Here is a 15,588-nt window from a genome sequence, read left to right as displayed (position 1 = left end):
AATCAAGCTCAAAAGCCTCCAAGAACCTCAATACACCATAAATCAACGAAGCTCTACGGAATCAAGCCTCTAAAGCACCAAAGAACTTCCACCACAAACCTTCAAACACGAAGAACACACAAAGAACACACGAAGAACACACGAAAAACACGAAGAACACACGAAGAACAAAGAATTTCTAACAAGCTTATAGCCAGAGATTCGCTGTAATTCCGTTTCAAAGATCTTCGATCCATTCCTCAGCCAAATTGAAGGATATCTTGTGTTCAAATCAAAATCACATTACCACAATTCCAATCAACAAATATTTCAAGGAGATCGAATCAGAGGATCACTCTTTTGTAATTATAGAGAATTGTACCACATATTCATCAATACAAATTCGCATATGTGAAACTATTTTACTTGTTTGATTTATTTCGAACTAATAATTTAGTCGTCTACAATAGTCATCACATTTTTTGTGCTCACTATTTGAAGAGGAGTGATTACAATTTAAAGGCACTACAAGTGAGAGACACAGGACATGGACTGCTAAGGGGGTAAAGCATGAATTGTAACAAGTCGTAATGCAAATCATCTGCACATCCAGAAGGGTAAATCATCGTGTTGAAAGAATTATTGGATTGAAAAAACCTCTCCCGCAAGTGCACAAACAGATAAATTCCATAAATCTGCTAAGCAACCACACCCTTCTGCAGACTTGCTCATCTGCAAAGCAAAGCATTCTCCCAAAAAACTAGAGCCACGTGCATAGCTTACACAGGAACAAACAAGGGTAGCATTATGTTCAAGTATAGTATAAAGGCCCTGAAAACTCTTATGACCGAACTTTTCGAGCCGTTTGAGAAAAACGACACCAACTTAGTGGCCAGTCATTATTTTGCAGCTAATTGTAACAACATTTGAGGATAACTGACTATGTCAACATGGAATGAAGTTGTAGCCAGAGGAAAAGTGGCTATAGAACATAAAAAAAGACTAAAGATGATGAAGAAGAAAAGTAGTTTGCATAAATACTCACCTTTCATGACCAAATCGCTAAGCAAAATTGATATCACGAAACATATTCTTCACTGTTTGAAAGCAAAAGAGGGAGATCACAAGATTGACGGAGGTGGAAGCATAATTTTTAAGTATATCTAAAATGTAAAAGAGGTATTTAATTTGGAATTGGTAATAAATTGTACTCATACTGTGAAAAGAAACAAGAATGCTAGAAAAGCTATGGCTAACCAAAAGTTTAAACTGGAGGTGGTTATCAAGAAGCATGTAAGAAGGTGAGGTTGCTAAAGCATGTTGGTTCATATGTAGCATGTAAAAGGATGAGGTGGGTTCATTGATTAGATTGAAAGAATGCATTATCAGAAAACAATATCTCACTGGCTTCTTAGTTTTTTCTTCAAATTTTGTATTCTAGTCTTGACCCAATTGCATAAAAATTTGCTTCCAACCAAAATAGGCCTTACCATCTAAATTTATGCATTAGATGTGACCTCATGGCCTACGTGCTGTATCCATGTTACAAAAAGGAACAGGAATATCAATAATTCTTTCTACTAATTACAGCTGGATGAAAGGAGGAAGAAGCTTAATAAATAAATGCCTTGCAAATGCTAAGAAGTTAGTACATGTGTTCCTTGAAGAATATTAAGAAGTTGCAAGGCCTGAGTAGACACTGCACAGACTAGTTAACAAAAGTATACGTGTCAAGAACACATACACAAAGGAGACAACGTCTCCATACTTCATATCCTTAGTATTTTCTATATATTTTCAGGTTGTACCATACTTTTGAAGGTTAGAATATGTTTATCTGAGTTTGTTCTTATCCTGAAATGTCTGTGAGCAAAAGTTGTGAAACTCAACTTCTCCACATGATTTGCTTCTATACTAGAATGGGGAGTTTAATAAAAATCTACTGAGGTTTTTATGAGGTATTTGACAAATAAGAAATCCACTTTTGTCAATTTATTTCGAGAGAAACAAAATATTTCACACTAAGTCGTTTATGCAGGGATCATGCCGAATTATTTGCACCCCAAATTGATGTCTTGATATGCACAACTTTTGTACAATAGGGAATGTATAAGTAAAACTTACACATTGACCTCAATAGAAAATATTAACTAAATAAAATTAACATCTCATAATGGTGAAGACAATCATTAACGTATGTCCGTGGTTCTCTCATCCTGAGGATAGACCCCACTCCCCCAACTCGCCATAAAGTGTACCTTTTGGGCCTGCCAAGGAAGAATTTTCTAGTCATTGCAAAATTTCCCAGAAAATGAGCTTCCCTGAAGTTGCTGAGAATTTAATCAATGCATTCCAAAGAGAAGCTAGGAAGCTAGTGCTCAACAATTTCTGACCATTTTCCACACTGCAAAGATTAGTTATTTGCTACTATAAGTAAAAATATAGATATGTAGAATTAAAACCATCTTAAAAGTATATCTTTATTCCATGTGACAAAGTCTCAATTTCTCTTGCCAGTTTTGAAGCAACATAAAGTGGAAAAGTTTTTTTATCCACTGGATTTCTTGTAAACACTGGTTGTCAAAAACACTTTCTCCACTGATTATTTCCCACTTGGTGGTATCTTCTAACTTATAGAAATGGATCCAAGGCTTTTAGAGGCGATTGCAAGAAATGACAAAAACACCTTCATCAATTTAGTTCGAGAGAATGAAAACTTTCTTGAACAAAGAACAGATGGTTCCAGGAGCACAGTGTTACACTTGGCATCAAGATTTGGACATGTTAAATTGGTGATGGAAATTTTGAAGTTGTGCCCCATGGTTGCTGCAGAGAATAATAAGCTGGAGACTCCATTGCATGAAGCCTGTAGTCGAGGGCATACTGAGGTTCTCGAGCTGCTATTAGAGCACAACCCTTGGGCGGCTTGTAAGCTTAATGCTGATAACCAGAGTGCATTCTTTATGGCTTGCAGTCATGGGCATGTCGACCTGGTGAAGCTCCTGTTGAATCAGTCTTGGTTGGTGGGATTAGAAGATGAGGGATTTGATCCAACTTGTCTTCATGTGGCTGCATCAAGAGGGCACACAGGTAGGTAGCAAACTCATCTAAACTATTCTTTGCAAATCCACTCTTAACATACTTAAAACTAATCACAGACCTGCTCTATGTGTGGGAAAATGTCAATTAATTATTTTATTGTGTGTGTATTAAAGGAGTAGACTAAGGGAAAAAACAGATAATTGAATTCAATTATCCACAACCCTTCAAATCTGACAGGCAACACAAGACAAATCTCAAAAAAAGTCCAAGGCCTCCACTATTTACAGTACACTATAGATGAAAATTTACAATTCCATTCTTCTGATTGAAAGGAGTTGGTCCTAAATCTTTGGAGATGGGGGGGCTCCTATCATCACTTATTTCCATTTATACTAGAAATCTATACTTGGTTATGCAGGTGTTGTTAGAGAGTTATTAAATGTGTTTCCAGACCTTGCTTGGAAGGTTGACAAGAATGGATATTCTCCATTGCACCATGCTTGTAACAGTGGGAACCTGGAAATAACAAGAATGCTTCTAAAGCTTAGCACAGACCTCGCTCTGCAGTTCAGTAGCACAGGTCACATGCCACTGCACTTGGCAGCAATGAATGCAAAAACAGAAATTTTTGAAGAATTTGAGCAGATAGCTCCCATATCCTTTCATCATCTCACAAGACAGGGAGAAACAGTTTTTCATTTGACTGTGAAGTACAAGCACTACGAGGCTTTCATATGGTTGGTGGGTGCCTTCGACAATGCTGATCTCTTCCACCATCCAGATCAATGTGGTAACACTCTCTTGCATCTTGCAGTCTCTAGAGGATGCTCTCAGGTAACGAATGGTCTATACTCATATTTGATATGGTTATGTTTATGAAACTTAGATGAGCATGCAATATTCCAAAATGGATGGTCCAAGACACATCTATATTCTGGCATTTATTAACCTGATTCAATAGGAAAAGAAATTCACTGTCCCCAGGAAATTACCCCATGTGATACACCGCCAATAATAGAAGTTAGCTTACTCCCTTACAATTGAGAAACTGTTGCTTCCTCTTTGTGGGTGACTCATCAAGACCACTATTGTTTATGGCCAAATGTCACCCAAATATAATAAAATCATGGAATAAACAAGACGCAATTCCAATGGCCAAAAGCCAAAAACATAAAACAAGAAAGCATATTTTTGTGTCCATTATTTGTGTGTTGTTCTAATTGGGCCTTTTTTTTTTCTTTTTTTTGAGTTTGTTCCAGATTGTGGAGTTTTTGATTAACAAAAAAACAGTGGAGATCAACTCTCAGAATTATGAGGGACTCACAGCTCTTGGCATCCTAGACCAGGCAGGTAGTATTGATAAATTTCCGCATATTAAAGCTATGTTGGAGAGAGCTGGTGGTATTAACATGAAAATTTTACGTTCAAAAGAAGTTGAAGGAACTAATCCAGGCATATTTGATGACACTTGGAGGCCAATTAAATTAGATAATGTGTCCAGGTTGCCCATAACAAAGGACTTTGGTGATCCACCCAACCAACGAAATTATGAAGTAAATGCACTCCATCATCAAGTTGAGGAGACAGACAAAATTCAAGAGGACAACTCAACTATGCCAGATCATTCACCAAAGAAGACAACTCGCTCCTTGGCCAATTTGCAGCGACATAAGCTCCTCAGCAGAAGACGAAAGGTAGAACTAACTAAACTTTATAATGACCGTCGAAGTAGGCAACATGATATATACAGGGAGGCGCTGCAAAATGCCAGGAACACAATTACACTTGTTGCCATTCTGATTGCCACAGTTACTTTTACTGCTGGATTAAACCCTCCTGGTGGTGTTTACCAGCAACAATCATCGAGTGTAAATTCAACAGTGGCTGGAACAACAGCTTTCAAGGTCTTTACAATAAGCAACAACTTTGCACTGTTCACATCTTTGAGCATTGTTATAATTCTAGTCAGTATCATTCCTTTTCAAAGAAAACTACTAATGAGGCTACTGGTTGTCACTCACAAAGTCATGTGGTTGGCTGTCTCATTCATGGCTACATCTTATGTTGCAGCCACATGGATAATTTTACCACATGGTCATGGAAAAGAATGGATACTTGCTATCAGTGCCGCAACCATGGGAACTCTATTCTTCTATCTAGGAGTTGTGTTGGCTAGACACTGGTTGAGGAAGTTGAAGTGGAGGAAAGACAAAGGTAAAAAACAAGGGACTGTTGTGCTCACTGATAGCAAAACCCAGTCACAATCTGCTGAGCCCAACATCAAACTCGACATCAAGTCTCACTCCACAAACTCTAACACTAGAGATGAAACTCGATCAGAATCCAAATCGAATTTCTCCACCAACTCTGACCTTAGTAGTTCCAGATGCCTAGGATATCATGCATACTGAACAGTCAAAATTGAGGAAAGGGTAACATATTTGATCTTGAAGAAGCAACAAGCTGGTTAGAGTGAAATCTACTGGGCTGCCTAATTTTGCAAAAATAGTTGGGAACTTAAGTATTTACTTTGAAAATCATTTTCTAGTTGGTACATCTTATTCTCATTCATTGAAAATGTTTTATTTCTTGTTTTCCAAGGATTTCATTTGGTTTATAAAGGAAGGAAAATCATTGCATGTAATTGGAAAAAATGAAAAGGCATATGGTAATTGTATTTTTATTATGATAGAAAATTTTGAAAAGTGTGACCCTAATTCCTAAATATGTTGATCCAAGAATTTCCCAATAATTGGTGCTTTCAACTCTACAAAGGCTCTAAGATAGTATAAGTTGTTTCCTTCCAGTTCAATAATCGCATTACTTTGTTCTAATGACCATTAAATCCAGATCGACTATACCAGTTCCTTTACTGCCTAATCAAGCATCCTAACTAAATCAAATTACAATGCAATCAAGAATCCAGTTTTGTACATCTATCCAACCATCAACTGCTCAGAAAATTGGAAAAGTCAAAAGTGCTATGGAAACAAAAAGGTGCCTTTTGAAATGTTATATAAAAAATAATTTTACAGTAGTGCATATTGGTGGGAAATCCAAGATATTCAACACAAGCAAATTTCATAGCAAGCTTAAACCAAAACTAGGAAAAGTATTGAAATTTGAACATATTTCACAGATTACTTTCTTTCTCACCTGCTACTATATATATATATATATATATATATATAGTGATTGCTGAGAATCAACCTACCATACACCTTCCAATTGAATTTTCGAGGAAAGTAAAAATAAAAATATATAAAACTTTAAATATCATGTCAAATATTGTTCCTGATTCCTTTAAAGAACTGGGGGAAAAAATTTTGGGTTCATGAAAATTTGAAACATCAAAGAAAAAATAAAAGCAACTAAATTAACTTAAACTAAGCCAAACAATCAAACTGGGCTAAGCTGAATATAAATTTTAAGGAACATTCTAATTTCCAAGGTCCTAAACAACTTAAAAAAATGAATCGACAAATTATATTTAGATTTTTTGTTACTTGGAACACCAAAGAAGCAAAACCACCATTTGACCAAGCCTAATACTAGAACAGGATTTAGAAATTTTTTCTTTTTTCTTTTTTCTTTTTTTTTTTGTTTTTTTGGTCAACAACCAAAATAAAATGGAGCAGAAGCAAAACCAAACCCAACAACTGAAAACAAGGAAAGTTACCTGAAAATGGCAGTTGACTTCTTACAGATCTTGCTGGATAAGGGGTGAGTGAGTGAGTGATTCAGGTGATTGCCCTGGGAAGTTACCAATGCATAATAGGTAGGTAGAATATGTTATCTAGGTTGGCAGATTAGGCTTCTTAGGGTGTTCCTCATCATGTACTTCATTGAAGGTGATCTGGACCATTGGCCGTTGCACAGGTAGATCAGATTATTGAGCTCTCACTAGGCCTAGGATTGCACATTGACAATAATAATGTTAGCATGATGAGGTCTATGGGTTATAAAACCACTTTATAACAGGTTATATGTTTGAAGATTGAGGATCATATTTAATTATTTGAACTAGTCAGACCATTTAGTTAATTGACATTTAGCTTCATTCGTGTCTTCTCAAACTTTTAAATTGTCCTTGAAATAAATAATCAAATATGCATTTTACTTTTCCTGATTAAGTTCTAATTTGTTAATGTGCTTGCAACTTTCAAGTATATTAATTGTTTTTTTTGATAGATAACTTACAAGTATATAATTTATAAGTATGTCTACTAAAATTGTGCAATATGTTATCATTATTTCAAATACCAAATTGGTACAGTGATATAGTTTGAATATCATCCATATAAATGTGGATATCATCTATATAAACGAAAATATATATATATATATATATATATATATGAAATTACACTAGCTTGATGGTATGTAAAAGCAGGAAGTTCATTTATCAAGGCTAATTCATAGCATTGACTTGGAAGAGATAAAATAAATGAAAGAATTGTCAAAATCATCAATCATTGACTTTTTATAAATCAACCATTGCCTCTTTCATCTATGCTGATTGTTTAATATTTGACTTTTCATATGAAATTTCTGGCATAAGAGTGTATTGCAAGGCCTTAAGAAAAGGAAGATATTTAACTGGTGTAATACTAGTGATCTTCCTTGAAGATGCTTAGAACGTATCAGCTGCATTTCCAGAGAACACAGGAAGTTAGCAGTTAAAAAGGTTCCATGGAGCAGAGGAGGGATACCTTAACTGCATTGTTCAGCTTTCTTATTCCTTTCCAATTTCTTGCACAAAATCTAACCAACTGAATCGGAAGAGCAATTACCATTGCCATAAGCAGTGCCAACACAATTTTCCATCTGACTATCTTGCTTTTTATAGAGTGAGCCTTGAAGCTTAAGTAAATGGACCAAAGGCTTTTAGAGGCAATTCGTAAGAATGACAGGCAAGCTTTTATGAGTTTAGTTAACGAGAATGAAGAAATTATCCAACAAAGAACAGCTAATACCTTTCACGCGCCATTGCACCTGGCTTCAAGATTTGGACATATTGAATTGGTCACAGAAATTATCAAGTTGTGCCCTGACATGGTTGCTGCTGATAATAGCAAGCTGGAGACTCCATTGCATGAAGCTTGTCATTAAGGGAATGTTAAGGTCTTAGAGCTGCTATTGGATATTAATTCCTGGGCAGCTTGTAAGCTTAACTCTGACAACCAGAGTGGCTATTTTATGGCTTGCAATCATGGGAATCTTGATGTGGTTAAGCTCCTTTTGAGTAAGCCTTGGTTACAGGGGTTGGAAGAAGATGATCTTGTTCAAAATTGCCTTCATGTTGCTGTGTCAACTGTCAAGAGGACACACAGGTAGGTTGTAAAGTTCTGTTAATTAACTTTTCCCTGTTGAACACATCACCAAGCAATTTGGCACTTCTCTTTGCATCCATTCCTAAGTCCACCTGGTGATAATTTCTAAACAAATCAAATATGTAGATGATTTGCAATGTAAATATTAATTGTTCAGCTAAATTATGCTTAATTATTAACAAATTAGAGTTGGTGATGCAGGAATTGTTAGGAAGATTTTAGATGTGTGCCCAAGCTTAACTCAGAAGTTTGACAGGAACGGTTCTTCACCATTACACTGCTCTTGTCATAGAGGGCACGTGGAGCTAACAAGCATGCTCCTACAGGTAGATGCAGACCTTGCTCAGGAATTTATAATTATGGTTACACACCTTTGCACTTGGCAGCAATGAATGGCAACACTGCAATTCTAGAAGAATTCACTTCAATGGCTCCAACATCTTTTCAGTGTTACACGAAGAATGGAGAGAAATTTTTCATCTAACTGTGAGATACAACCACTACAATGCTTTCTTATACTTGGTTCATATTTTCAATGATACCGATATCTTCCACTGTCCAGATCAATATGGTAACACAATCTTACATATTGCAGCCTCTGGAGGTCACCATCAGGTGAGAAATGAAAATGATATCTGTTGTATAATTCATAGTTGAGAAATTAGAACAGCCTATGGTGCAGTCATGTTCAGGTGAAATATATGAAGTAATAAAATTGTGCAGATACTATTTATAATTTCGGCTGAATTGCATCAAATAGACAGTGAACACTTAATAGTACCTTGTCAATGGTTTGTGACTTTGTGTGTGTGTTTTTGTGCATGTTACAGTATATGAAGTATCCTACTTTAAAAATCATACCCAAGTTCCATTGTGTCCCAAGCCCAAGTCCTCAAGGACTGCTGAAGTCAGATAGTAACATTTCTTTCAAATGGAAAGATTTGCAATTGTGTGTTACAAAGATTAAACTTGATTGTTGATGCTTCTACTGTTGTTATTGTGTGCATGTGTATTTTTCCTAGTTAGACTTCTGAAATTCCAATTTGTTACAGATTGTGGATTACTTGATCAACAAAACAGCGGTGGATATTAGTTTCCAGAACCATAAAGGACTCACAGCCCTTGACATCCTCAACCAGACCAATGGAAATGTGCATATTAAATGGATCAAGCATCAAGTGGAAAAAAGTTCTGAAATTCAGGACAGTAACACATCCGAACCAGAATGCTTGTCGAAGCAGACTACTAATACCCTGACTAGTTTTGGGCAACAGAAACATCTCAGTGAAAAACGACAGGAAGAACTAATAGAACTTTATAGAATTCGCCAAAACAACCAAGACGAGACATACAGAGAGGCAGTTCAGAATGCCAGGAACACGATTACACTGGTGGCTATTTTGATTGCCACAGTTACATTTACAGCTGTTATAAGCCCCCCGGGTGGTGTCTATGACTATCATGGTGGACCACTGGCAGGAAAGTCCATGGTGTACAAAACAACAGCTTTCAAAGTATTCATATTAAGCAATAATATCGCATTGCTCACTTCTCTATGTATTGTTGTTGTTCTAGTTAGCATCATTCCTTTCCAAAGAAAACCTCAGATGATGATGCTGAAGGTTGCTCACAAGGTAATGTGGATAGCATTGTCATTCATGGCAACAGCTTACACTGCAGCAACATGGATTATCATTCCATATTGGAAGGGAACAGAGTGGATATTTGTGGTGTTACTGTCAATTAGTGGAGGCACTATAGGCACAGCTTTTCTTGGGTTAACTGTGATGATGGTTAAGCATTGGAATCGAAAGCAGAAATGGCGAAAAGAGAGAAAGAAAAGTGGGGACAGACTTGCAAACAACAGAATGCAAACCTTACGTTCTTTTAATTCCAATGTTGAGAGTTCCAACCTTCAAGGATATCACTCATTCTAAAAACTAGTCGCAAAGTTTTTTGTATATTTATATGCTTTTTGATTGTGCATAAACAATGTCATAATGTTAATAAGAACATTAACATAGTTAATTGTAGCAATCAGGCTTCCTGGAGCTATACATGAAGGACTGAATAGACTATAGAGGTTATATGTTATAAACTCAAATTTATCATAACAGACCGCCAGCAAGAGGCTGCTCTAATTTCACAACTATATATCCACCTGAAAATGCTAAAGCTAATATCAATTTTACTACAAAATGCTTACAAATGGACTTGACAATGATAGAGATTCATGCCACATCAACGACATATTAACTAAATTTGTTATGTTGTGTTTATAAGTTAACACATTGTAAGGTTAACATCATCATTGAATGTACAAAATCACAAACTCTAATTCCATGTCTAGTGGGATATCTAAACTATTTTAAATTGAGGGAAAATGCTAAGGCTAATATCAGTTTTACTATAAAATGCTTACTAATCAACATGACAATAACATTCATCGGTGCCACATCAACTAAATATTAGATAAAATTCTTAATTAATTTTTTGTGTTGTGTCTAAAAGTTGTGAACATCACCACAGAATGCATCAAATCACAAAACTCTTCGGGGCGGGGGGGGTTGGTTAAAAATTTAAACTATTTTAGATTGAATTAAGAAACTAAGTCATATTGATTACAACAGTCAATAATGAAAAGTGATTTAGACCCCCTTAGTTGATTATAAGCAGAATTAAATTTTCTTGAGTTGCTTCCTGTACAAATAAATATTATCATGGAATTTGCCAACTCTAAAACATAACAAATAGCATGAGAGAGAGAGAAATGGTACCGCAGGTCAGAGACAACAACAACAACAACAACAACAACAAAAAACCAGCAAAGTCAGCACTCTGTCCGTCACTCACTTCCATGTGCTCCAACTCTTCGTTTTCTTCTTTGTTGTCTTCGGTACCAAACTCCCATTTATAGTTTGGATAGTGGGTTTTTGATTGGTTTAAGAATATGTAAGGATTTATTCATCAAAACGGGACCTGGGTTTTTTGGATTTTGGTAAGTTATAACTTGAGACTTGAGAGAGAGAGAGAGAGAGGGAGAGAGAGAGATGATATTGAGTACAATGGGAAGTAAAAGTCAAAGCACGTAAGAGCGGAAAACTCTTTGCATATTCAACAGACGACAACTCATGAGTCACCATTCTTTATTTATTCTTTCATTTTTTTATTTAAAAATATAAATAAATAAAAAAGTCTCACTTAATTATAATTTTTTTTTTTTTTTTTGCTGAATAAGGCAATCAATTATAATGGGTTATCATCAAGAGCGGATCTCATAAATTGAAACTCTTTAAAAAAAATTATAATTCTCTTAGATTGATTTTTTTTTTTTTAGTAAGATGGTAGAGATATTATTAAAAAGAGGTCCAATGTAGGTAAAGACGACAAAAGAAACTGTCCATCAAAATCTTTACAAAAGGGTTATATAAGGATGGATGAGATGGGTTAAATTCCTTAACTTGAACAAAGAGTTGTCCTATGGGCGAGGCCATTAGAGGCTTTAGGACAAAAATTAATTATAACATTAGAAAATTGGGGATGCAAAAGAGGAGTGGAGTTGGGGGATTTGATTGAGTCAAGAACAATCTTGGCATTGCCTTCAATGATCACCGATTTGCGATGAGGTAGGATTTTAGGAAAGGATAAAAAAAAATTTTAAATAAATAAATAAATAAAAGGACAAAGGAAAACTTTTTGAAATATATTTGATTAAAAGAGCAAGTTGTAAAAAACAATGTAGTGGAGCTCAGGCGTTTTCTCCCCTGGACTCACCAAAATGTTCTCTCCAAAATAGGAAGAAAACTGAAGGAGAGTGTGTGATTTACTTGATTGACAAATATGCCCCTAATTGCTTTTTGTTTTTTTTTTTTTAAAGCTTTTGCTTTCCAACGTTGCTTTTTTTCTTTTTTCTTTTTTGATTTCCTAGGCATGGGAATGACATGGATTTGCTTTGTTTTTATTTTTCTCTTTTTTGTTTTTTTGATTTTTTTTTGTTAATTAGACGTGATTTTTTTTTTGACATAATTTTTATTTTTTTAATAAATTTAGGTGATTGCTTTTTCTTTCTTTTTTTTCTTTTCTTTTTTTGCTTGTTTATCACTTTTTTTGTTTAATTGTGCATCATTTTTTAATAAGGGTATATGAGTAAATTTATACAAACTCATTTTTAAAATTTCTCCACTTTTTCACTCTAACCAAACATAAAGAAGGGAAATTAATATCTTTTTTATCCTCCCACTTTTTCATATTCTCACAATTTTCTATTTTCTCACTTTTTTACCTCTCCAACTAGGGGTGTACACAAAACCAAGAAACCGAAAAAACAGGCCGAACTGTGCCCAAAATTTCGGTTCAGTTTTGGTGCAGTTCAGTTTCGATTTTCATTTCTACAAACCATAAATTTCAGTTTCGGTTTTAGGTTCAGAAAATAAAAGTTCGAATTGAACCGAAACCGACCGATATGTATTAAATATTACTGTGTACAAAATATTTCAAGATGAGTACCACTAGTTTAGAGAAAGACATGTGTGTGACTATACTTGGCCTAGGTGAAAACATTTTAATTTTTTCTCTCCTTATAACACAAAACTATGTCATTTTACACATTAACTTAAAACATTAAAAAAAAACAGAAAAACAAAACCCTACTCTCTACATTTCACTTCAGCCGCCTCACCCTCATTCTTTTCCTTTCTTCTCTCTTAGTTTCGTGCCTCTCTCTTCCCTCTTCATCACCTCCATTGTCCCTAGCTTTGTTTCTTCCAGCACCGACGCTCTTTCTCTCCTTCAGGTATTGCTATTATGGTTTGTCTTCTTGCTATGAGTTTGTCTTCTATTTTTATTCTTGATTTTGTTTCTCTCATCCCAAATCATCCATCTTCTTCTTCTTCTTCTTTTCTTGTTTTTTTTTTCTCACATCCCAAACACTAAAACCCAACCAAACTAAAATGAAACCAAATGCAATTGGTCAGTCCGATGTTCTTCCCTTACAAGTCAGTTCCAGTGTTCAATATGTAAAAGCCAAAATTCTCGATTAGGTGCAAAAACTGCCTTCAACACCAACCAACCCGAACCGATTACACCCCTACCTCCAACTAAACAGACCATTATGCTTTAGCTTTTAGCTTTTAGCTTTTAACTTTTATATATAGTTTTTTAAAACCTCACTTTTTTTTTTCCCTCTTTTTCTCACTGTTCAAATTTTTTTCAAGGCATAAGTATATTTTAGTACACTTTCATTATTAAAAAAAAAAATTAGCAAAGAGGTAGATAAACTATTCTCAAACAGACAAGTGTGATTGCTACAATAAAGTTGAACTTAGAAGCACCAAAGGACAAAGGGGGTTCCCAAGAATGAGTGGTTGATGGCTGCATCGAAGTTGAATTTAATCGTCTCTTACTAATGGTTGATTGCTGCTAACTTTTATATAAATAATTTTTTTTTCTCAAATTAGTTACTTTCTCATTTACATTTATTTTTGGGTATAAATTCTAAATATGGAATAGGTTCTCCTAGGCTCACAAATAGACTAAAAATTTAAAAATATTTTCCTATTTTTTTACAAAAATATTTTCCTATTAAGAATTTGTTTTCATGCATAAGAGATTTTTTTTATATATTTGGATTTTTTTTAAAACTCATTTCAAACACAGGAAAATGATTCAAATTTCTAGAAAACTAGTCATTTGTGACAAAACATTTTCCTAAATTAAGCAATTTTCCTGTTGGCAAGATGGAAGACCATCTATTATCTTATAGGCAATATTTAAATAGTCTCAGAGCATGCTTCGGGCTCTCACAAAGGAGGTGGGCCCCATGGTGGGACCTAGGGGTATCCACAAATCGATTCGGTTCGGGTTTGTGCCTAACCCACGATCAACCCGACAGAATCGGGTGGTGAAAGTTCAGACCTATCGCCGATCAACAAGAGAGTCGAATTAGAGTGGTCGGATTAGCATTGAAAAGTGGTCGGCATGGTCGGGTCGTCCACAATGGAAAAATATTTCAAAATCATTTTTTTTAGGCAAAAAATCGCCAAATCCGGCAGAGATCTCACCGGATCTAGTGAGATCTCGCTAGATCTGGTGAGATTTCCACTAGATATGGTTGAGATCTCCCCAAATCCAGCTGAGATCTCCCCAAATCTGGCATAAATCTCATTGAATCTCAAGTAAAAGCTTGAATCACCAGTTCTTGTAACTCTCTGGTCGGGTCAATTGAGGCGGTTTTAGAGGAGAGAACCCACCAACCGACCCGCTGGACTCGGTTTCTAGGCTTCGTAACCCGCCGTCAACCACCGGAGCTCACGGATCGATCTCGGGTGGGTCAGTTTCTGTCGGGTCTAGTCAATTGGATTGGGTCCGGGTCTGAGTGGACACCCCTAGTAGGACCTACATGTAGGGCCCACCCCCTTAGCCTGGAGCAATGCTCTGAACTATCTAAATATTTTCCTTATCTTATACTAGCCTCATCACCCGCACTTTACGTGTGCAATGAGGCTTTTTTTGGGTTTAGTGCCATAATTTTCAATCTATCTCAATTTGCAATGTTTCTCACTTCTATCCAATTAAACCACATTTATAAAGATTTTTATTTTGGACATAGAATATACATTCATTAAGATGAAAAAAAAAAAGACAATACAAATAGATGTGAAGAGAAAACAATTCAAACACCAACATAAATAAATAAATCATTAAAAAGAAAAAAAGAAAAAAAAAAAGGAGTACATTAAAAATCACAATTTTTTAATAATTCAAAACTAAAGAAGAAGAGATTTGGAAAAAAAAAAGGTGAGATTACAATTTAGAAGAAAGGAAACTGTGAGAGAGAGAGAGAGAGAGAGAGAGAGAGAGAGAGAGAGATGTTTAAGTCTTGTTAATGGAGAAAAAAATGGGAAGAAAAAAAAAATGAAAACATTGGGCTTAGCGGTCCTATTTCATTCGGGTTTACTCGTATTCTCATTAGTATTAGATATATATATATATATATATATATATATATATATATATATATATATATATAAAATTACTAATACAATCAGGAGTGTCATAAGACTAGTTTCAAGAAATGAACAAATATTACAGGTTTTTTTGTAGCAAAAAAAAAAAAAACTGCGTTTATATATATATATATATATATATATATATATATATATATATATAACTTTTATTTTGAGAATCTACTTAATAAATAAATAAAGTAATTTGAAAATCAATAAGAGAGTAGCCC

At 35.0% G+C, this 15,588-nt stretch overlaps 1 protein-coding gene, 1 long non-coding RNA gene and 1 pseudogene across 4 annotated transcripts; 2 read left to right on the top strand and 1 right to left on the bottom strand.

Annotated features, from left to right (window-relative positions):
• Positions 1-2,618: 2,618 nt before the first annotated feature.
• LOC142633625 (uncharacterized) lies at positions 2,619-6,092 on the top strand. Its single transcript, XM_075807866.1, has 3 exons — positions 2,619-3,069; positions 3,440-3,855; positions 4,281-6,092. Exons 1-3 carry the CDS (start codon positions 2,619-2,621, stop codon positions 5,430-5,432), a joined length of 2,019 nt encoding a protein of 672 aa, XP_075663981.1. The 3' UTR covers positions 5,433-6,092.
• LOC142633627 (uncharacterized) lies at positions 2,916-11,168 on the bottom strand. 3 transcript variants are annotated; one of them, XR_012843946.1, is made up of 5 exons: positions 11,132-11,168; positions 8,726-8,989; positions 7,734-8,459; positions 6,701-6,930; positions 2,916-3,048 (listed from the first exon to the last, which is right to left on the bottom strand). It is a non-coding gene; the product is annotated as an uncharacterized LOC142633627 (long non-coding RNA). The 3 variants fall into 3 exon arrangements; XR_012843945.1 differs by having other exon boundaries at positions 7,734-8,446; XR_012843944.1 differs by having other exon boundaries at positions 7,734-8,989.
• On the top strand, positions 7,894-10,291 carry LOC142633626 (uncharacterized; annotated as a pseudogene).
• Positions 11,169-15,588: the final 4,420 nt, after the last annotated feature.

This window comes from Castanea sativa, chromosome 5 (assembly GCF_040712315.1).
Source record: "Castanea sativa cultivar Marrone di Chiusa Pesio chromosome 5, ASM4071231v1".
In the NCBI taxonomy this organism is placed as follows: Eukaryota; Viridiplantae; Streptophyta; class Magnoliopsida; order Fagales; family Fagaceae; genus Castanea; species Castanea sativa.
The sequence above is the reverse complement of the archived record's forward strand: the minus strand, read 5'-3'. Positions and strand labels throughout refer to the sequence as shown.

Coding starts and splice junctions, on each gene's coding strand:
- LOC142633625 (XM_075807866.1), top strand. CDS start 2,619: ATGGATCCAAGGCTTTTAGAGGCGATTGCAAGAAATGACAAAAACACC. Junction 3,070..3,439: donor TGCATCAAGAGGGCACACAG/GTAGGTAGCAAA, acceptor TTGGTTATGCAG/GTGTTGTTAGAGAGTTATTA. Junction 3,856..4,280: donor TCTCTAGAGGATGCTCTCAG/GTAACGAATGGT, acceptor AGTTTGTTCCAG/ATTGTGGAGTTTTTGATTAA.